Raw genomic sequence first — 19,788 nt, 5'->3', positions numbered from 1 at the left:
ATTCGTGATATGGGTCCTAGAGAAGATGTTAAGGGAGTTAGGTTTTATTGATTAAGTGGTACAAGGAATATATCAGGGGCTGCAAGGAACAAGAGACAGAGGTGAGTTGATGTAGTAGTCTGGACTCTGGATGGACTATCAAGAAGTGGTGGTTTTGACTAATGCAAGAAAATGTGATGGGGATGGCCTTTGGGAATTGCCCATAAGTGGACGAACTCTTGGTGGATATAAAAGGGCAAATGAGTAAGAAGACTCCTCCAATTATTTAAGTATTTGTATATTTAGGTAAGTATCATATGGTTTGGTACAAAAAAAAATTCGATCAAATTAATACTTTCCAATAAAAAGAAAAATATCCAAACAGAAAATCGCTTATGTTTAAAGGCCTTATTGTACTTGCTACTATGGTGGGATCCAATTTCTATTCACCCATGTTGAAGAGAAAATCTCTCCAACCTTGGGATGTGATCTTTGATTGGCTGTGAAGAAAGGTATTTTTGACCTTATATAATAGGTGTGAGAGTAAATGATGACATAAGGGTGTCAATTGATCGGTTCGGTCCAGTTTCAGTTAGGTTGAATTGATTTTTGGTTTATTATTTAGTTAATTCGAAACCAAACCGATAAGAAAGTTTTGGCTTACGTCTAATTGGGCCCGATTTTTTTTTTTATTTTTTTTTATCAATTTATAATTAGGCTATTATCAGGTTTGATCCGATCTGGTCCAATCCATTTTGATTTATATGCATACATAAGGAAATCAATGGAAATTCTAGTTTTCTTGGTTTTTCGATTTCTTATTAGGTTACTATTGGTCTAGTCTTAGTTTTTTTGATCTGAGTTCAATATACTTTTCAGCTCAATTTAGTCAATGTATTCGATCGGTCTAGCTAGGTTTCAGTTTCTACTGATTCCATAGAACCTCAGCCCAACACCAAACTAATAAGGGTTTAACTCATTCCTAGATGAACTGATCAATTTCAATTGATCCACTCAATTCTAGTTGAACTTTGACATCCTTATACATAATCCAATCACAAGATCAAATCACAAAATCAAATCACCAATAATGAAGTTAATGGGGGAAGGAAAATTTAATACATTTTTTTTTTTTGGGGTAAACGGGACACAAGTATATTTCTTACCTTGTATAATATGCTTCACAATGGTTTCTACTTTCTGTCTTGTAATAATTTTTTAATGAGTCATCGGCAGGAATGTTAGAGTCTAAAAATAATTCCCAGTCCTTGATAAGTATATTTCTTACCTGGTATAATATGCTGCACAATGGTTTCTACTTTCTATCTTGTAATATTTTTTTAATGAGTCATCCATTCAATTGTAGGGAGGATTTGAACATACATTCCCATGAATGCATAGGTGAGACGAGGGATGCACATCTGTGTGGGCCCATGCCTTATTTTTCAGTTGGCTGTGGGCCACATTCCACGTAGTAGATTTCATGCACACGTTTACCTCGACGTGGATGGATAAGCATCAGTCATCAGATTATCAGACCCTGCCCAACTCAGCTACTCTCTTTCTCTCTCTCTACTAAAACCTTGCAGAGAAAGGGAAAACCTAATTATGAAGGAAGATGATTGTGTTGTCTTTACTTTGCAGCCATCATTTTCTCTTTAAATTGATAGCAAAGTATAAAAAAAATTAGAACAGAAAAAGAAATGATGAGCAGCCTGAACTACTTGAGAATGGATAATGGAACTATGGATCCCACCAGACAAAGATGGTGGTGATCACTTCCATGTCCATGGTAGCTTCGTAGTTCTCATTGGTGTACAATGCTTCGTGGTCACATTCAGATTTTTCTCCTTTCTTTTGGAGATTAGAGATTGCTTTTTTTTATTATTATTTATTTATTTAATCACCATTAGTTCTCCCTCTCCACCTCCACCATGGCTCCACCTCCTGGCTCTGCAACACTTGCACTGTCAGTATGTCACCGCCTTTTTCCTGCAATTTGTCTTGCAGAGTTTACCAAAGTACCAAACCCTAATTTTGTATTTTGTTTGTTCTGTGTTCTCTGACAAAATTTTATCGAAACCAGTAACTCCAAGTTAAAAAAAAAAGAAGGTAATATTAACGTCTACAGAGGAAAAACAAAGAAAGAAAATTTGAGTCTCTCTCTCCCTCTCGGAACAATCATGTCTCTCTGTGAAATCTGTTAGTTTGCTGATCTCACTCTTATGCTATCTTCTCTTTCTCTCCACTGACAGTTGTTTTTGATTCATGCACCAAGAATGGAAAAACGATTGATGGAAATTCGTTATTTGTCGATGTTCAATCCAAGCTTCGGTTCAGGGAAGATTTTTGGCGAATTTCAATATGTAGCTTTTTGTGTGAGAACCTCCTTATGACACTCAAGTTGATTTCTGCTCTTATTTAAGATTTTCATGTGTTGGAGTTTGTTAGTTCAAACATAGATAGGGGGGCAGAGGAGAAACTGACGCCCTTGACGTGGGCACATGGGATTGGGATTCACCCGTACACCGAGCAGGCGAGCAGAAGAAGAAGCAGACCAATTACAGCAGCGATGGAATCACATTTGGCTCTGATAGATCAGTCCTTCAACGTTCGGTACTCATCCTGGGTTCGAGAAGCTCTAGATGATCTACCTGATAATTTCACCATTACCGATCCTTGCATTTCAGGTCATCCGATCGTCTTTGCCAGCCGGGGATTCTTGAAAATGTCTGGTTACTCTAAAGATGAAGTGATTGGGAAGAATGCGAGGATGCTTCAGGGTCCGGGAACCAACCGTAAATCGGTAATGGAGATTCGAGAGGCCATTAGGGAGGAAAGGACTATTCAATTGAGTTTATTGAACTATCGGAAAGACGGGACACCCTTCTGGATGTTGTTTGATTTGAGTCCTGTTTTCAGCGAGGAGGATGGCAGGGTGATTCACTTTATCGCGGTTCAGTTGCCCATATCAAGGAAATCTACTGCTTTTACTTCTGGGTTTGGAAGGAATGGTTTTGATTTTGGTGTGGAGGGCTCTAGATTTCCAGAAATCGTATCTGGGTCTTGCAGAAAGGAGCTGTGCATGGATTCAGTGATGCAGTCTGTCCCTCTTTTGGCGCATGGTTCATTGGAGGATTTCGATACTAGAGGTCTGTGCTTTGTTTTGCAATGTTTTGTAAGTTCCTCGTCATCACGGGTTTCTCTCATTCTTTTGAAATTGCAAGCGTTTTGCTTAGTTATATTAAGTGTTTGATTATGGTCTTTCAAAGAATAAGCCTTTAATCTCCTCGTTACTGTATTAGTTCTCACATCTTTTCTTTTACTTCACAAGGTCATTTACATATATTCATTCCTCTCGACATCAGTTTGACTGTGTTTCCTTAATGGTTATGTTGGTCCGTACCCTTTTGTGGCAATACTTACCCATTCACAGTTTACTGATTTTGTCACTACTTGATCTTTTGCTGAGTTGGGTTAAACTGTGAGTGTTATTACTTAGATTGGTATGCCTTGAACCATTGTACTTCAGGTCTCAGGGGGTGTATTGTTGATCGATTTGAATTGGTCAGGTTGGTTTATTATGCAAATTCTTATACTGCTTCACTTTGTTGATGATGTAAACTTTGGTATCAGTTACTGGAAAATTCTTATAATTCTTCTGCTATACTAAACTAATGTTACTTTATACATCTCACATTCTTCCTTAACGTTACTTCAGTTTCTGGCTTTTAGTTGAAGTGTTTTTATTCATCATCTTTACTTCGCAGCAAGTTCTGTGCACGACTGTTTTGGTGCTTTGTTTGCTAACTGGAGCTAAAATATCTATTTGGGTTCTTATGGATCGACTCTTATAGAATTGGAGGCTGAAGAGTCATGTGAGGCAAATGATCGGGAGAAACAGAAAGCTGCTGCATCAATTAACAACATCCTATCAGTGCTAACTCACTATAGTGAGCTAACCGGCAAACTTGTCTGTGGGAAGAGATCCAAATTATTCGGGACAAATCTTCTTGGTTCATCCTTAATTATATCTCTTGGTAGAATCAAACAGAGCTTTGTATTGTGAGTTGCTGCAATTTCCTTTTCTTTTTTTACCGTATCTACCGTCTGATCTGGAAAGGTGGCTCACATTTTGCTTGGTGTTTTGCAATTATTGCCTTGCAGAACTGACCCTCACTTGCCTGATATGCCCATTGTATATGCGAGCGATGCATTTTTGAAATTGACAGGTGCTCAAAGCAATTAGAGAACATTTTCCGTTCAAGATTCTCCTGCTAAATGAATTTGTAGGTTCAGGGTAGTTTTGACAATAATATTACTTTCTTGATCCTGTTCCTTGTATACCAAGGGTTACTTGAGTGAGGATGTCAAGCTGTTCCCCCTGCACCATGTCTATCAGCATCATTAATTTTATTTCAGTTGAATTTCAACCTAGGAGATCTAGGTAGCTAGATGATTAGGACCATTTAATTTTTAAAATTTTCAGCCATGCCATCAAAAGTATGGAAATATTTCTCGTTCTCTGCAGCCTGATGTCCAAATGATCGTTCATGTTGTTTAATAGGCTATGCTAGACATGAAGTGTTGGGGAAGAATTGTAGATTTTTAAATGGACCTGATACAGATGCCGAGGTTGTATGCCAGGTAATAACTATATGCCTGATGTCGTTTGAGGATTGTATGAGATTATTCTTCGTAAAATTTCATTAATTCAATTGGTGTATAGAATTTTTAGGTCATTTTATATTTGTCTTTTCCTCACTTCTTTACAGACAAGGGAAAGCATCCAAGCTGAGCAACCCTGTACAGTACGTATTTTGAATTACAGGTGCATACATTGCTCCTTGTTATGGTTGAAGGAAGGTGGGGTTTATTAATCCATGTTTGAACTAACATCTTTTATTGACTCTTGATTATAATTTTAACTTCAGGAAGGATGGAAGTTCATTCTGGAACCGTCTTCATATTTCTCCAGTTCGGAATGCTTCTGGAAAGGTAGTTTTACACATTAGCTTTGTTCTAGTTATTTATTCTTTCATAGTGGTTACTTTTTTAGCACTCATTTCTTCTTATGTAAATAGAATGAAACTTGATAAGAAGTCCTTTTCCGTGTTAAATCTCCTATGTTCTTCCACATTCTTTGTAGGAACTTAGTTATTTATCCAAAAAACAAGAGGAATTAAGACTCTTTGCCTTTTACAAACTTGAATTTTCATTCCAGTCATTTGGTGAACTTATAACTTTACACAAATTTGCTTAAAAAGTAACATTAGAAGTGGGGAAAGACATGCAAAGCTTAGGTCTTGTAACAAGTATGGCTTTGAATAGAGCTTATTGGAGGGGTAAGGATCCATGTAGCCGACCCCATTTAATTGGGATAAGACTGAGTAGAGATTTAATGGGAAATCTTGGTTGATGTGGTCAATTAAATCACAATTAGTTCGTATATTTATTTTATCTGCTCACCCCCCACCTCCCATTCTGATGGACCATGCCTGTGCCTTTTCTGTGAAAGTCTGAGCAAATTGTAGCCTTAGTGAAACTTAGCTATGAGCTATCTTGATGTAGAATGGACCACTCGAAGCAGCAATCACCTGGGCCCCAAGTGGATCAGGTTCATGGGTCTATCAAACCAGCCAGCTTTGGCTGAGTTCTGCAGTTGTGGGAGCTTCACAGCACAATTAATTTGCTTTGTTTTCTTTCCTAGTTCTAATAGGAATAGCCTATTTAAGTCCTATTTGATTTCAGTAGTTGTAAACTTGTAATAGCTAATAACTGTACTCCTAGTCCTAAATCCTAGTAGGAGTTTGATTGCAGCTTACATAGTTTGAGTAGGGAATTATTTTCAGTCCATAAATACATTGTAAGGCTTATTAGCCGTTCACGATTTGATTTTTGGAATTGAAGTTGAGTTTCCTTTAGGCCAAGAGCTGTGAGAAACAGATCGGGTGAGAGACCCCAACCTGAGATAGGTTCTTCTCTCTCTTCTTCCTTCTATGCTCTGTTTTCCCTGCAACTATCTACTGTTTTGAATCGGTTATCTTTCCACACTGTTTTGATTGATTAAACCCAGATTTAGTGATTCAATCTATGCTATTTCATGGATAAATATTAGATCTGCTACTGGTTTTGATTTCACTCAGAGAATCTTTGTTTATTCACCAGCACTAGCTCTGTTTTAGAGCATATTTTTAAACTGTATTGATCCCCACCTTAGAATCGTTCCATAAACTCAGAACCAGATATTGGTGTATTAAAGAGACACCCAAAAGGTCAACTCGACCTGGATATTGACCTGATCTGCTCTGCAGATCTGATGCTACTTAAAAATCTCCAGATTTATGCAAATTCTGATTTCATATGTGATTTTGTTTAATTACTCTATATCTAACCATCAGATCTGAGCATAATTTGGGGGTTTAGTTGATCCTACCTAGGCTAAGATTCAATCCTAGTTTGGGATCAATCCAACTATAGGATTGAAATTAATTTCAGATTTTTATTTTCTGAATTTTCTATCTCAAGTCTGAAATTCCCTAATTACTCTCAAGCTACCCAATAAATCTCTCTCATCTTCTGAAAGGGTGTTAATACTCATTGTGGGGGATTGAATCCTAGAGTTTGACCTTCATCTGAGAAGGTTGACTTTTCTGTTGTCTTTGGGTTGACTTTGAGTGATTTGGTGTGTTCTTGAGATCCTGCTGTGAGATTAGGTCTGGTCTTGCATTATCTCTACTTTATGTTTTGAAAATAAAAAGGATTTCACCTTCTGCTTCGATGTTTAAGTATGCTAATCTGTTGTCATGATGGAGTACAATATGCACCAAGTCTTTAAATTACCATGTACAACAACACAGTATTTATACTTTGGAATGCATGTTTTGTGGTCTTAGGTTGAAATAGTAGACATGCAAAAATGAAACAGTACAAGAAAATGGGAGGAAATGACAGACATTGCTTTTATCACATGGAGAACTGACATAACATAGTAATCCACAAAAGATCCTTGAAACTATCTTCTTGTGTTTTTGTTTTAATAACAAAATTAAAAATTAAATTGGATAATGTAATGTTAAGTTAATTGGAATGAAGCAAGTTTTTGTTTCTCTCCAACTGCTTGAAGCAAAATAAAAAAAAGGGTGTACTGAGTGCACAAGGCTCCTACCACTGCGGGGTCTGGGGAGGGTCAGTCTTATCCCTGCTTTCACAGAGAAGCTGTTTCCAGACTTGAACCTGTGACCTCTTGGTCACTATGGAGCAACCTTAACTGCTTGAAGCAATATAATATCATTTAATTTCATGAAACCAAAGATTTAGTTCTGTGGCCAATATGATCCATATCCATGCTGTACCTCATGGTTTATTATTCTTCATCATTACATGCATCTCTCCCACAAGCACATTAATTTTGGATTGAATTATCTTGCTTTTACTGTTTGAGTATCAATCAATATTATTTTGAGCTTGTAATATATAATCTCTTATTACTTCACTTCCTTTTCCATCTTTCTCTTTCTCTCTCTGGAGGTGCAGATAGCATTTTATGTTGGGGTGCAGAAAGAAGAAGGTTGTAAGAATGAGTGTGGCCGAGGGTTGAACCCAGAGATAGGGCAGCTTGGTGCTGTGGGTGCAGTCAAGGTTGCAGTAAGGAGCTTATCAATGGGAGTTGGGCCTTCCAAATCATAGGGATGCATCTCTGTTCATTGGTATGGATTATGGGAATTCTGTACTTTTCTCTATTGAGTGGTTCAGAGTGTAACCATTTGTAATCACATTAGATTCTAACTGCACCTGATACAAGGACCCTGTGCCCCAAAGAAAAGGAGGAAAAATGTAAGGCGTTTATATGTAATGTATATACAGATGTTCAATGCAAAGTAAGAGACAACCTACTCCATGTTTGCTTTCCATTTTTAGGGAATTCAATGAGAAAAACCGAGGCATGAGGACCAAGAGCCTAAGCTTGACGTTTCTGTCCACTCGTGGTTTCGAACTTTTCTTTCACTTTAATGCAGAGATTGGTGAACTTAAAAGCTGATGATTTGGCCAAGCAAGGGGTAGTTTGGATCATGATCATGTGTTGGGGAAAGCTTTCTGCTGTAAATTGTAGCATTGTGACTTCTTTTTATTTGTGCTGTACTGTTTTGGGGTTGATTACAGTCTCCATTCCCACTTATGGGGTAGTTTCAGTATTCCTAGTTCGTTATGACCAAGACCTAAATGGCGCAAAAAATCTTCCAATTACCAAATATTCTTTTTAGACTTATTCTCTCTACCCATGGTGGAAAGAGAATCTCTTCATCCATCCCATTTGACAATCTGATTGGATTGGAGAAGTGTATTTCAATTCAGACCAAGAACAGTAGGGGATGGGAGTTAATGATGAACCCTGATTGCATTCATAGCATCACATATTCACATCACCATTGGGGAGGAGAGAAATCCTGGAGGAAAGATACACTTAATCAATTCTTTTGTGTCCAATCATGGTACCAAATACTAACATTTTCAGTGGTAAGACAATGATACCATATTTAATAGGGAAGCAGTTTTCTGTCCAGGAGAGGCATAGTGTCTATTTCTCTCCTACTCAAAACAAGGGGGTAGATGTGTCTTTTCATATGGGGAGAAGATAGATAGATTCATGGCGTGCTGGTGTAGGTCACACTCCCAAACATAGTTCTTTTTTCCTATTTAATAATGGGGGAAGAGATCACTACTTTGTTAGTGTAGCCAATGAGCATTAGGAGCAGGATCACGATAAGTGAAACAAGGGGTGGAAGCAAAAGAGTGGGAAGACAAAGAATATGAGAGGGAACTCGGGACTGATGGAGTGCAACATTTTTCCTTAATAGTCAAAAGTGAAATACAGTTTTGAGGGCGGACCTCAGCATAACGATAAGGTTGTTTCATTACGTGGTTGCAATTAAAGCTGCATACATTACGACTCTCGTCAGATTTTGCTGTAGCAAGAGCCGCATGCATTGGGTATGCCCCTTTTCAGTAAAAGACAATTTTTTTTTCTTAAACTGCTTGCCCACTATGATCTATAGACTGCATACGCAAGTGTACCGTGTAGAAGACGATAGAGCAATCCTGTTTTTGGCATGCATCAACTTGGTAGTCTTGGATTGTTTAATGCTTTATTTTGTTATTTGACAAATTTCATCTAAAATGAAAATCAACATGCATGCAAGGGAATTTGAGTCTACTTATCCACAAAATCTCAAACCTATTGACATACCACATTGTACAGTTAGAGGGCAACTTCGTCATTCATGTGAGGAGAAGAGAGATAAATACATAAGTGCTAGTGTACCCTGTCCCAACAGCTGAGAGCTTGCGAGAGTCTTTTTCCTTTCTTTTATAAGTACATTAACCCAACCCAAACCCACAGTTTCAACTCTTATTCAAAATCATTCCATCGACCACTCTCGTTCGCTCACTCGATCTGGACCATTAATTAATCTTCAATCTTGACCTATCTTGACCCATACACCGTGGGTTGGGATGCCAACGTGGACGACAAACACCATGTAGTACCCGGGTGGTGCCACAGATGCATTTGTAGGCCCCTCCACGCTGGCCTGATATGCTGACGCGGAATTTTGGATAAGGCCGACCACATTCAACACCACCAGTCTCTGATTCATCGCGAACGAATGCGTCGTAAACGACGGCGCTAACAATGTCACCGATATCCCGTGTTCCGGCCGGTACACGGATAGCTCAAACGCCACTGTGAACGTCTCCCGATACGAAACGTTTGTTTCCACCGCTACGACCCGAGGTCGGAGCTCCGAGTACTCTGGCGCCAGGTAATTCGGCGAGAACGCCTCCAAGCTCAGCTCCGTCGGGTAAAGTACGCCGGTGAAGTTGTACTTCCTGTGGGGATTGCTGCCCCCCACTAAAATACGCCCATCGGGTATCAACACCGCGGCCGAGTGGTACAACCTAGGAATCGACGAGGAGTCGAGGATAGTGAACCGGCGAGTCGAGTCTGGTTCGTAAGGATGATAGAGAACCGGGTTCAGAACGGGGTTGGTCGCACTCTCCCAACCGGCCGTACCGTTGGCGGCGCCATTGAGGATGAAGATTTCCCCCGTAGGGAGGAGGAGCATGTCGGGCATGACTCGACCCATCGGCATCTTTTCCATGATCCAAACCGGGTCCGGGTCCGTCACCTTGAGTCGACCGCAGGTTCTCGATGCGCCAACGTACATCCCTTGCTGCGATAGGTAAAACGCGCCGGGTGGCGCACCACCGCACACCATCACTTCCGCCTCCGGTAGTTCCGTCTGTTTCAACCCAGTAAGAAGAAGCGGAAGCAACACCGATGACCCAGTACTAGGATAATTCCGCTTGTCACCGCCAGGGATCTTAGGGAACTCTCGCAGAACCTGGTTCTTGACGTAATCAAGCAAGATCGAGCGAGTGTTGGCGAAGATGAAGAGGTTACCATCAGGTAACAGATGCAAGAACGGATAAAGATTGTTCTCAATTTCATCGCTAGTTTCTTTCAAGAAACGCAGAGCGTAATTCGCCGGAGCTGAGTTTTTCGGATAAAACTCGTAATTAAACTCCCTGCGACCACCTACGACAATAATGCGTCCGTCAGGGAGGATCTGGTTCGAAGAGTACCAACGTCGTACGGAGAGATAGTACGGCAACTCCGTCCAGTCGCAGAGATCGTCGTCGGCGCAGGGAGAGAAAGTGCGAACGACGCGTTCCCCATCGTTGTAACCTCCAGTCTGGACGAGAGTCCCGTTGGGAAGAACAGAGCCGGATGAACACCAAGTATCAGTTTGGACCATGAGAGGACGGAACGTGTTTGATGAGATGTCGTAAAGTATGGAATGAGCAGTACAGTCGGTGGTGAGGGCGAAATCGTTGGGGTCGACACGGCAGTGACCGGAGGGGAGAGAAAGGTTAGAGGGACCGAAATCGGTACGGTCGAACATGATGACCTTGTCGTTGCGGAGGAGCTGCATGTGCATGGCTGAGATGCCAATGCTTGAATGCAGCAGAACCCAGTTGCCTCCGGACATCGACGATGGTGTAGGCACATTAAGTCTTGGCTCAATATGGCATTCTGTGGGTGAAACGAAGAAGAGAGAGAGGAGTGAGAGGATTTGGAAGGAAACAGAGAAGAAGAAGAATAAGAAAGTGTCGGTTGCCATTAACGGATTTTTTTTTATTTCTTTGATTTCTTGATGTCGGATTGCAATTGCAAGAATGTTGGTTGAAAGATTAGTTTAGAAATAAATAAGGGATTGAAGAGCGATTCTACCGAGAGGAAATACTGCGACGATGGCGAGGCGAACATATTTAGGGAAGGCAAGCCAATTCTCACTCTCTTGTTGTGTTGCAGTTTTAATAATAGATTCGATTTGACGAAAGCAGAAAGAATGGTGACAATCTTGGGGTGGGGTGGTTGGTTTAGACAATAAATAAATAAATAGTAACTAATTGCATGTCTGTATGAGCAGAGGAGACCTCTCTGAGTCTGAGGTGATTTCTCTGAGCTGAGCCATTGATGCCCGTAAATAGCTACTAAAGAAGACAGCTAGCCTTCTCAGTCAGTGAGTGATCATTCTGCAATAACCGTGCCACTTGTCCTTGAGATGTGTAAGATAAAAAAGAAGGAAAGTTCATTGGTTAAGAAAAGGGCTCGTGATCGTCTACGGCCTGCTGTCCGTAGCGGTCATACCAGCGCACTAATGAGGCAAAGTGTAATGATTGATTTACTACCGTTCGGGCAAGGTGGTCGGGTAGGGGTAAGGTGGTTATTGCGCTGTGCCTCATTAATATGCCTCTCTGGTTGCTACGGGCAGGCAGGCCGTAGACGATCTGGATACTAAGAAAAGGGAGCGGTGTTTCTTGCACGACACCGCACGGTGCACCTGGACACATGAGACGGGGCATGGGCTAATTGGATGGATCAACCTGGTTTGGACTTGGCCCAGGCTGACATGGGCTAAAACAAAAAAAGGAATTTAAGGGTTAATTTCATTCCAATTACTTCCAAAGTCTTATGGGAGTATTCACACTCTCCCTGTACGTCTCACTATGTAGTTTGGAGGATTTGGGTCCTTTGTAGCACGATAGAGAGTGTAGGACATCATCCGACGGCCTGTAGTGTTTGGGCACGCAACTCAACACTCAACCTATGTGTTGGATTGCGTGCCCAAGCACTACAGGGCGTTGGATGTGCGTTACATTCCCTGTCGCGCTGCTAAGGAGCCCAATGCATAGTTTGGAACAAGGAAACCTTGCCAAGTATGAGTTCACACTCAAATTGGGTTGTGAAAAGTCTTTTAGACTGTTTTTGACTATTGATCCCACGGTAGTTATATCTCACTCAAAATCCAATAATTTTGAGAGAGGTTTGTTGCTAATTGAAGTAGAAAGGCTCAAAGAGAACCTCAAGTTATAAAATAAGGGTTTCGCCCTCGTCCTAACGGCCTTTGGCTTTATTTTTAGGTGCTAGAGAGAGTTCTTTGAATTTCAACAATGCTCTTGATAGTGTTTTGTCCCAATTTAAAATGATCACTGTCGGAGTTGTGTAGACTCTCTAACTTAGTTTTTGAGTGGTCTACAAGCCTAGGTATCTCTATTCACAACATCCTTTGATTTCCTTAGGTATACTAATTGTTATGTGATCATAGGTATACCGCCTGCTAAGCCAGTATTGTCTGCTAACTTATTTATGTTTTTTTTCAACCATTAATTTTAAGATATTTTAATACACTGTTGATCTAGTCAATTTTTTATAGGGTATTTTAATCATTTTCAAAGTCTACCTCAAAACTAAAACAAAGACTTTTTCTTTATTTTTTAAGGGAAGCAGTATTCTGTGTGAGAGTGTGGCCTATGCTAGCACTCCCGTATGTCTATATCTCTCCTCAAAATAAGTGAGCAAATGTGTCTTTTCGTATGGGAAGGAGAGATAGACTCATGGGAGTGCTGACCCTCATGAACAAATATTTGCTAATCAAACCATTACAAACCCCATAACATTGAGCAAACACACAAATTGGAGGGGGGGGGGGGAGTTCAGTTCCTCTGCACGTACACGTGAGAGGCAATCACATGTCCTGTTTTTGCTATTTACAAGGGGGAGGAGGGGGTATTCATGGAAACAAAAGGGACATGTGGTTGCTTCTCAAATTTATGTTCACCGGTACGAGCACATGATCCATTCTCGAGAGGGGAGGGGGAAGTCTACAAAAATAAAAAATAAAAAAATATAAATGGAGGAGGGGTATTCATGGAAACAAAAGGGACATGTGGTTACTTGCCTCTCTTTTTTGGTCAACTTGAGCCGATGATCCATTCTCGAGGGGGTGGGGGAGAAAACATACTTTTGATCTCAAATTTGGGGTGAAATAGAAACACAGAAGGCAAGGAATTTTTTTTCAATGGAGATGCAGGGTATTGATCCATGTACCTCTCGCATGCTAAGTGAGCGCTCTACCATCTGACCTACATCTTCGATGAAAATTATTAAAAAACACACTTTTAACTAAATCGAAGAGGGTGTTTATGCGTAGGGGTGCAAGTTTGGCCCTGTCGGCCCGAACCCGCCTTGGGCCTGGGCTGAGATATTTGGCCCTGGGGGCGGGTCAGGGCTGAAAATTTCTAGCCCTGAGTCAGGGTTGGGTCGGACCAGGGTTGAGGCCTTACATCTAGGCCGACCAACACGACACATGATGTGCGGCAAAAATATATTTTCGTATGGAGATGCGGGGTATCGATCCCCGTACCTCTCGCATGCTAAGCGAGCGCTCTACCATCTGAGCTACATCCCCAATGAAAAGAATCATTTAAAAAATTATTTAAACTTAGTAATTTCTCACTATAGAATTCTCCACATTCTTCAGCAACTTCGCTCTTCGTACTCGTTAAGAGGTTGGTGGACCTTCGTTACGGTGGAATTGAGCAAAAATGTTGAGAAGGGCACTACGGATCTCTCCTCGCCTCTCTAATGGCTTTGGTTCCTTCTTTATTTCTTCTGCCTACTCCATCAGGGCATTTTCTGCGCCATCCGAATTCTCAAACTCGTCGTCTTCTCCTACCCACCACTCCGAAGGTCCCAACCAACCTTCTGAAACTCTTCAGTCCACAACAAAAATCTCCATTGATCGGTCGGGCTTATGCAATCCTCCTGGTATGATTCGTTTCCACTTCCATTATTCCCCTTCCTCCTTGAGATTTACATTTCATCATCAATCTGGAAATAACATTCCTAGTCCTCTAATATCGACTTGCAGAACATTCCCATGAACCCTCTCCAGATTCCGAGCTAGTTAAGCATTTAAAGGGCATCATCAAGGTATTACTTCTTTCTCTCTCTCTTTCTTTTTTTTGTTTTTCCGTTTGTCAATTATGCAGCAAAATCTATAGTCGTTGTTTACTTTAGGATGAAGACTTGGTGTTCGTAGAAATGTTGCTAACGTGTCTGGCGCTGCTTTCTTTTTGAATATTAGTTTGATTATTGTTGCTCTACTGGTTTCTCAGTTTCGTGGTGGACCTATCTCAGTTGCTGAGTATATGGAGGAAGTGTTGACAAATCCTAAGGCTGGGTTCTACATTAACAGGGATGTGTTTGGGGCCCAAGGTGATTTCATTACCTCTCCTGAAGTGAGCCAGATGTTCGGAGAGGTGCTTTAATTGCCTGATTTTGCTTTGCATTCTTTCTTTTCCGTCCAAAAATCTAAAATTTTAATAATGTCAAACCCATTAACGGGCAGACAACTGAATAGCCTTAACGGTTCTGGACACTTAATTGTTCTATTGCCTGTAATGGCATGATTTAGTTTATTTATGCTGCTGTTTTAGTTCTCCACGAAGTGTTTCTGTGTCTTTCTGATTGTAGATGGTTGGTGTTTGGGCCATGTGCTTGTGGGAGCAAATGAGACAACCAGATAAAGTCAACCTAGTCGAACTGGGTCCAGGACGGGGAACCCTCATGGCTGATCTTCTCCGTGTAAGGCTCTATACGACAATGTGCCATCTGATCCTTTGAACTCTTTCTTTCCTGATAAGGAAACAGCAAAACGTTAATTTTGTCACTATGATTATTATTAAGCATACAATTTCTGTGCATAAGACCGACCTCCTGGTTCTTCCTTGTAGGGTGTATCAAAGTTTGAAAAATTCACAAGATCACTTAACATACACATGGTAGAATGCAGTCCCACACTACAAAAACTTCAGTACAGTGCCTTGAAATGTGCAGACGAAGATGCTACCAGCAGCAATGGTGGTCAAAAGACTGTAACCAACTTGGCAGGAGCTCCAGTTTCTTGGCATGCGACACTGGAGCAGGTTCCAACAGGATGTATGGTGTTAGTTTTTTTGTGATAATATTTTCTGGCTTGTGCATGGAAGCACCTCTGTTTTATAGGATAGCCTGTCATATGACACCCACATTTCACGGTGAAATCCATAAAAAATTTATTGGATACAATGATATCCCATAAAGATCCGTAATGTCCATAAATTTTGTCTGAATGCCTCGAACACGTTTCTCTTGTAATATGTTCCCCATTATACAACATTGCTGGCCACCTTGTTTATTCCTCTCTTGCCACCTTAGAGTGGTCACTCAGTTTACAGTTGCAGAGAGAATTTTAATACGACACTACGGACGTCTGGTGGGTTTAATTTTTGATATTTTCTAATATCGATAAATTTTTTGACATTATCAAAAAGGTATTGGTGACTTTGCTTGGTTGACGCTGTAGGTAGTCCATGGGAAACCATCCAATACCTAAAACCCATAATATCTTCCGTGGCTGTTTTTGGTTTTCACTATATACTGTTATTGTAAACTAAAAGGAAATAAGAGATTAGCATGTGAAGCTGTTCATGTAGCTTGTATACATGTGTGAGTTGATTTTTCAATACCTTACTCCTTTCTTTCCTTTACTCTCTTATCTCTTTTACTTTTCTGTTTCTCTCCTCCTATTACTTTATTTGACTGCATGTTTTGGGTTTGCTTCTCTCTTTTCCCTCCAGTGCCTACCATCATCATTGCCCATGAATTTTATGATGCTTTGCCAGTTCATCAGTTTCAGGTTTGTATGATGTTTCCGGTTCTATAGTTGCATTTTCTATTTATGATATATTTACAAACCTTTTAAATTTCTCACTGGACATCTATGAAGATTTCTTTTTTAAAAATAGAATATCAAGATTTCATTTTTTTAATGGATGGAGAATTCTACTGAGAGATCTAGGCTACTGGAAGATTTAAATAATTGAATTCTCATAGACAACTTCTTTCCTCAATTTGAGGTGTCTGAGAATATATAACTAGGGAAAGGTCATATTTCATATGTTCATGCTTGAAGAATTGCACTCAAAAGACTTGTTCATATGCTTTTAGGGTACTGGGGGACTCCTTTATTAGTTGAGGAAATCTTGCTAGATGGGCAGAGATGCTTTTGAAAACAATGGACAAGATTTGGTGATCCTTGGTGCTAACTTTCTGTGTTCTTCAATTGAGTATGAGTGAGGCTTGACCTGGTGATCAATTGATATAGGACAAGATGGTTTTATTAAATCAAATGTCGAATAATGGATTATGCATTTGGGGCATTTGTCATTCATTTCATGTGCCCTATGCCCATGGAATTGTAGTTTAAGAAATTTCCCCCCTCACATCCTTCTCTGAATTCTATTATTTGTTCACAGAGAGCTTCCCATGGTTGGTGTGAGAAAATGGTTGATGTTGCAGAAAATTCACAGTAAGGGTTCTGGATCTTGTTTGTTAATATACATCTTTGCGTACATGTCTAGTGGTTTCAGAAAGTAATCTGATGTTATTCTTCTTTACATTTGTTAGGTTTCGTTTTGTTCTATCTCCACAGCCTACACCTGCAAAACTCTATCTGATGAAGCGGTGTAAGTGGGCTGCAGCAGAAGACAGTTCTAAGCTTGATCACATTGAGGTTTGCCCAAAGGCAATGGAGTTGACTCATACAATTGCAAAGAGAATGGGTTCTGATGGTGGTGGAGCTCTTATAATTGATTATGGTCTGAATGGAATAGTTTCAGCTAGTCTTCAGGTTTGGATTCTCTCGTACTGTACCATACTCAAAGTTCATTATTAAAAATCATGGTGGGAGATACTTTGATTGTTAAAAGTAATTGCCATGGTGAAAACTCAGAAAGAGACATTTTAGGGGAATTCAAGGGGTTTAGGGTGAATTGATGAGGTTCAAAAAGGGGTCAATGATAGACAAACAACCCATGAATTTGTTTGAGTTTGGAGGGAATACAATTTCTCTTCACTGGATGGTATTTGCTAGACTATATGGTGCAAACGCGTATTCGTATTGGATGATATCACCTCTTATGGGCATGAACTCTAGGCAGTTTATTTCTCTAGAAGTTCTTACTTCTATGAAGACATTTGCCAAGTGGTACATACCTACCTTAAAACTTTTTTCTTAGCATATTATACCCCATAGAGAATAATTACCACTATGTGCACTCAGTAGAAGCATATTTAATCAATTTTAAAATGGCTAACGATATAAATATATATATATATACTGCATTCTTACAAACTATCCCTCTAGGAAGTATTAGTTATAAGCCATGGAACAAACTTGGTTCTTCAAAATATTAGTTGATATTGATATTGGAGGCTAGGTTCAAGCAGTAATAAAGGAGAGGTGTTTTTGGAGGTTGTGTGATTGATGCGTTCCCCCAAAACTCAAAAAAGAATTCTTATAGGACAGCCATAAGGACAGCAATGATGTATAGCTGAATGTTGGGCAGTGAAGAAACTACATATAATAAAATTAAGGGCAAGAGATCGCTGCATGGTCGTGTAGCCCCTGCACCAGAGTTGGGGGGGGGGAATGAGAGCGCGCACAGAGGCATTAATATGGAAGAGATTTTTTATTTCACGGAGGGTGGGGTGGGAATTTTGCTCGCTCTTGTGTCTGGGTACAAGGGCCACCCGACCAGGCAGTATTCTTTTTCCCCAAAATTAATGTAGCTGTGTTGATGTTAAGATGATAAGTGGTAAAACTAGAAAAGATAAGATGGATCAGTGGTCTATAACTAGAAAAGATAAAGTATGGAAAGAGCACATTAGAATTAATTTGGAAGTATCTCTCATATAAATGGTGTGTTTATAGAAAGTCAGTTGAGGTGGCACAGACATGTGCAATGAAGACCTCTGGATGCATCGGTAAGGATGAGTAATATGATTCAAACTTGAGGAGCTAAAAGGGCAACAGGTCTAAAATGACTTTGGGAGAAGTGGTGAGAACTGAGAAAAGACATTTGTGGATTAGGATTCTGCTTTCTGAGTTCAGAACGGGAGCTTTGAGCTTTGTGCACTGTTCATTAGCTATGATACACTTCATCAAATGATTAGGACTAACAAATTGATATATTCTAAATTCCAAGAAGAGTAGTGTGTAGATCAATGTTCTTGGGGCACCATTTAATGTCATCTGGTGATTTTTAATTTTTTGATTAAGAAAAAAACATTTCACAATCCTCTATATTGTAAATAACCCTGTTGAGAGTGTTTGTCAGCCTTAAGGTCATCTTAATCTTCTGTCGAAACAGTTTCTGTAAACAGTGCAGCCTCTTGTTCTCAAGGAATGCCAGAGGTTGTGTTAAAGCTTAGGTCTTCTAGAAATTAGTAACTGCATCATGTCAGGGTTAGCATTGATAATTCTAGTTTTGCTACTGCATGAAACCTCTACGTCATAGTATTATCATGCTTCTGATATTGCTCATGTAATTCATGCAGATGGGGTAGGAGAGGAAACTACCTCAATTGATCAGTGAATTAATTTCTTGTCTGAACCTTGGACATGAAAAGGCCGGTTGATTTCTGTTAGACATGTGTTTCTCTCTCTGTTGCCATTTATCATGTTACCTCAGAACTTTAAAAAATGCTTTCACAGGCTATTCAGAAGCATAAGTTTGTCGAAATATTGGATAATCCTGGGACAGCTGACCTTAGCGCTTATGTTGATTTTGCTGCCATCAAGCATTCTGCGGAAGAAGCTTCAGGTTCCATCCTTGTACTAGCACTAGTAGAATTTTTACTTGTTGAAAGATGAAACTGAGAAGATTTATCACTCAAAAGTTCAAAATTTCCACAGATGATGTATCAGTCCACGGCCCAATTACTCAATCTCAGTTTTTGGGTTCCCTTGGTATAAACTTCCGAGTTGAGGCACTGCTGCAAAACTGCACGGATGAGCAGGCGGAGTCCCTGAGGACAGGATACTGGCAATTAGTCGGGGATGGAGAAGCCCCATTCTGGGAGGGACCTGATGAGAAAACACCCATTGGCATGGGTACACGGTATTTGGTAACGGCAATTGTGAACAAGAAGCAAGGTGTTCCAGTTCCATTCGAATAAAGTTTGAGATAAAGAGGAATAAACTGAACTTTCAGAATATGGATACCGGGATTACCTGCTGTGAAGGATATGTTTCCTGTTGTTCCTTCATGTTTGGGGTACTGTTCAATTTTGCCTTGGCTATATTTATGGGACATCTATGTCTGCTTGACTATTGATGTACCAAACTTGTTTTTTGTGTTTTTTTTTTCTTCCAGTTCTCACCTGTATGATTCAAAACAACAGTGTATCTGTATTTATCATTCTCTTAGTGATGATTATTCATTGTTGACATGTATCTGCTGCTTTCAATAATGTACAGTGTCAAGTAGATTATCCATATTTTGTTGTCCTCGCATGAGGTCACTAAAGGAAAATAGCCAGAAACATTCTCAACCAAGAATTTTTTGAGGGTTAATCTA

The 19,788-nt window shown here is 40.1% G+C and overlaps 3 protein-coding genes, 1 long non-coding RNA gene and 1 other non-coding gene across 6 annotated transcripts; 2 read left to right on the top strand and 3 right to left on the bottom strand.

The window, feature by feature from the left end:
* The first annotated feature begins 2,443 nt into the window (after positions 1 to 2,443).
* On the top strand, positions 2,444 to 7,853 carry LOC122656327 (protein TWIN LOV 1-like). The gene is made up of 8 exons (XM_043850806.1): positions 2,444 to 2,495; positions 2,542 to 3,131; positions 3,837 to 4,044; positions 4,147 to 4,211; positions 4,547 to 4,626; positions 4,755 to 4,810; positions 4,914 to 4,977; positions 7,516 to 7,853. The coding sequence occupies exons 2-8, from the start codon at positions 2,552 to 2,554 to the stop codon at positions 7,666 to 7,668; spliced, it is 1,206 nt and encodes a 401-aa protein (XP_043706741.1). The 5' UTR covers positions 2,444 to 2,495; positions 2,542 to 2,551; the 3' UTR covers positions 7,669 to 7,853.
* On the bottom strand, positions 6,954 to 7,502 carry LOC122656328. The gene is made up of 2 exons (XR_006332084.1): positions 7,251 to 7,502; positions 6,954 to 7,095 (listed from the first exon to the last, which is right to left on the bottom strand). It is a non-coding gene; the product is annotated as an uncharacterized LOC122656328 (long non-coding RNA).
* A 1,560-nt stretch (positions 7,854 to 9,413) lies between the features above and the next one.
* LOC122653796 (aldehyde oxidase GLOX) lies at positions 9,414 to 11,089 on the bottom strand. Its single transcript, XM_043847735.1, has one exon. It carries the CDS (start codon positions 11,028 to 11,030, stop codon positions 9,453 to 9,455), a length of 1,578 nt encoding a protein of 525 aa, XP_043703670.1. The 5' UTR covers positions 11,031 to 11,089; the 3' UTR covers positions 9,414 to 9,452.
* A 2,631-nt stretch (positions 11,090 to 13,720) lies between these two features.
* On the bottom strand, positions 13,721 to 13,793 carry TRNAA-AGC. Its single transcript has one exon. It is a non-coding gene; the product is annotated as a tRNA-Ala (tRNA).
* A 98-nt stretch (positions 13,794 to 13,891) lies between these two features.
* Positions 13,892 to 19,664, top strand: LOC122656125 (protein arginine methyltransferase NDUFAF7 homolog, mitochondrial). Of its 2 annotated transcripts, none has more exons than XM_043850575.1 (10): positions 13,892 to 14,152; positions 14,256 to 14,317; positions 14,503 to 14,646; positions 14,861 to 14,971; positions 15,121 to 15,325; positions 16,006 to 16,064; positions 16,684 to 16,736; positions 16,835 to 17,057; positions 18,924 to 19,032; positions 19,109 to 19,250. In XM_043850575.1, the coding sequence occupies exons 1-10, from the start codon at positions 13,930 to 13,932 to the stop codon at positions 19,126 to 19,128; spliced, it is 1,209 nt and encodes a 402-aa protein (XP_043706510.1). In that variant the 5' UTR covers positions 13,892 to 13,929; the 3' UTR covers positions 19,129 to 19,250. The 2 variants fall into 2 exon arrangements, with proteins under 2 accessions (XP_043706510.1, XP_043706509.1); XM_043850574.1 differs by having other exon boundaries at positions 13,896 to 14,152; positions 19,125 to 19,664.
* Positions 19,665 to 19,788: the final 124 nt, after the last annotated feature.

Source organism: Telopea speciosissima, chromosome 3 (assembly GCF_018873765.1).
Source record: "Telopea speciosissima isolate NSW1024214 ecotype Mountain lineage chromosome 3, Tspe_v1, whole genome shotgun sequence".
Classification (NCBI taxonomy): domain Eukaryota; kingdom Viridiplantae; phylum Streptophyta; class Magnoliopsida; order Proteales; family Proteaceae; genus Telopea; species Telopea speciosissima.
Note: the sequence above shows the minus strand (reverse complement) of the source record. Positions and strands in the feature narration are given on the sequence as shown.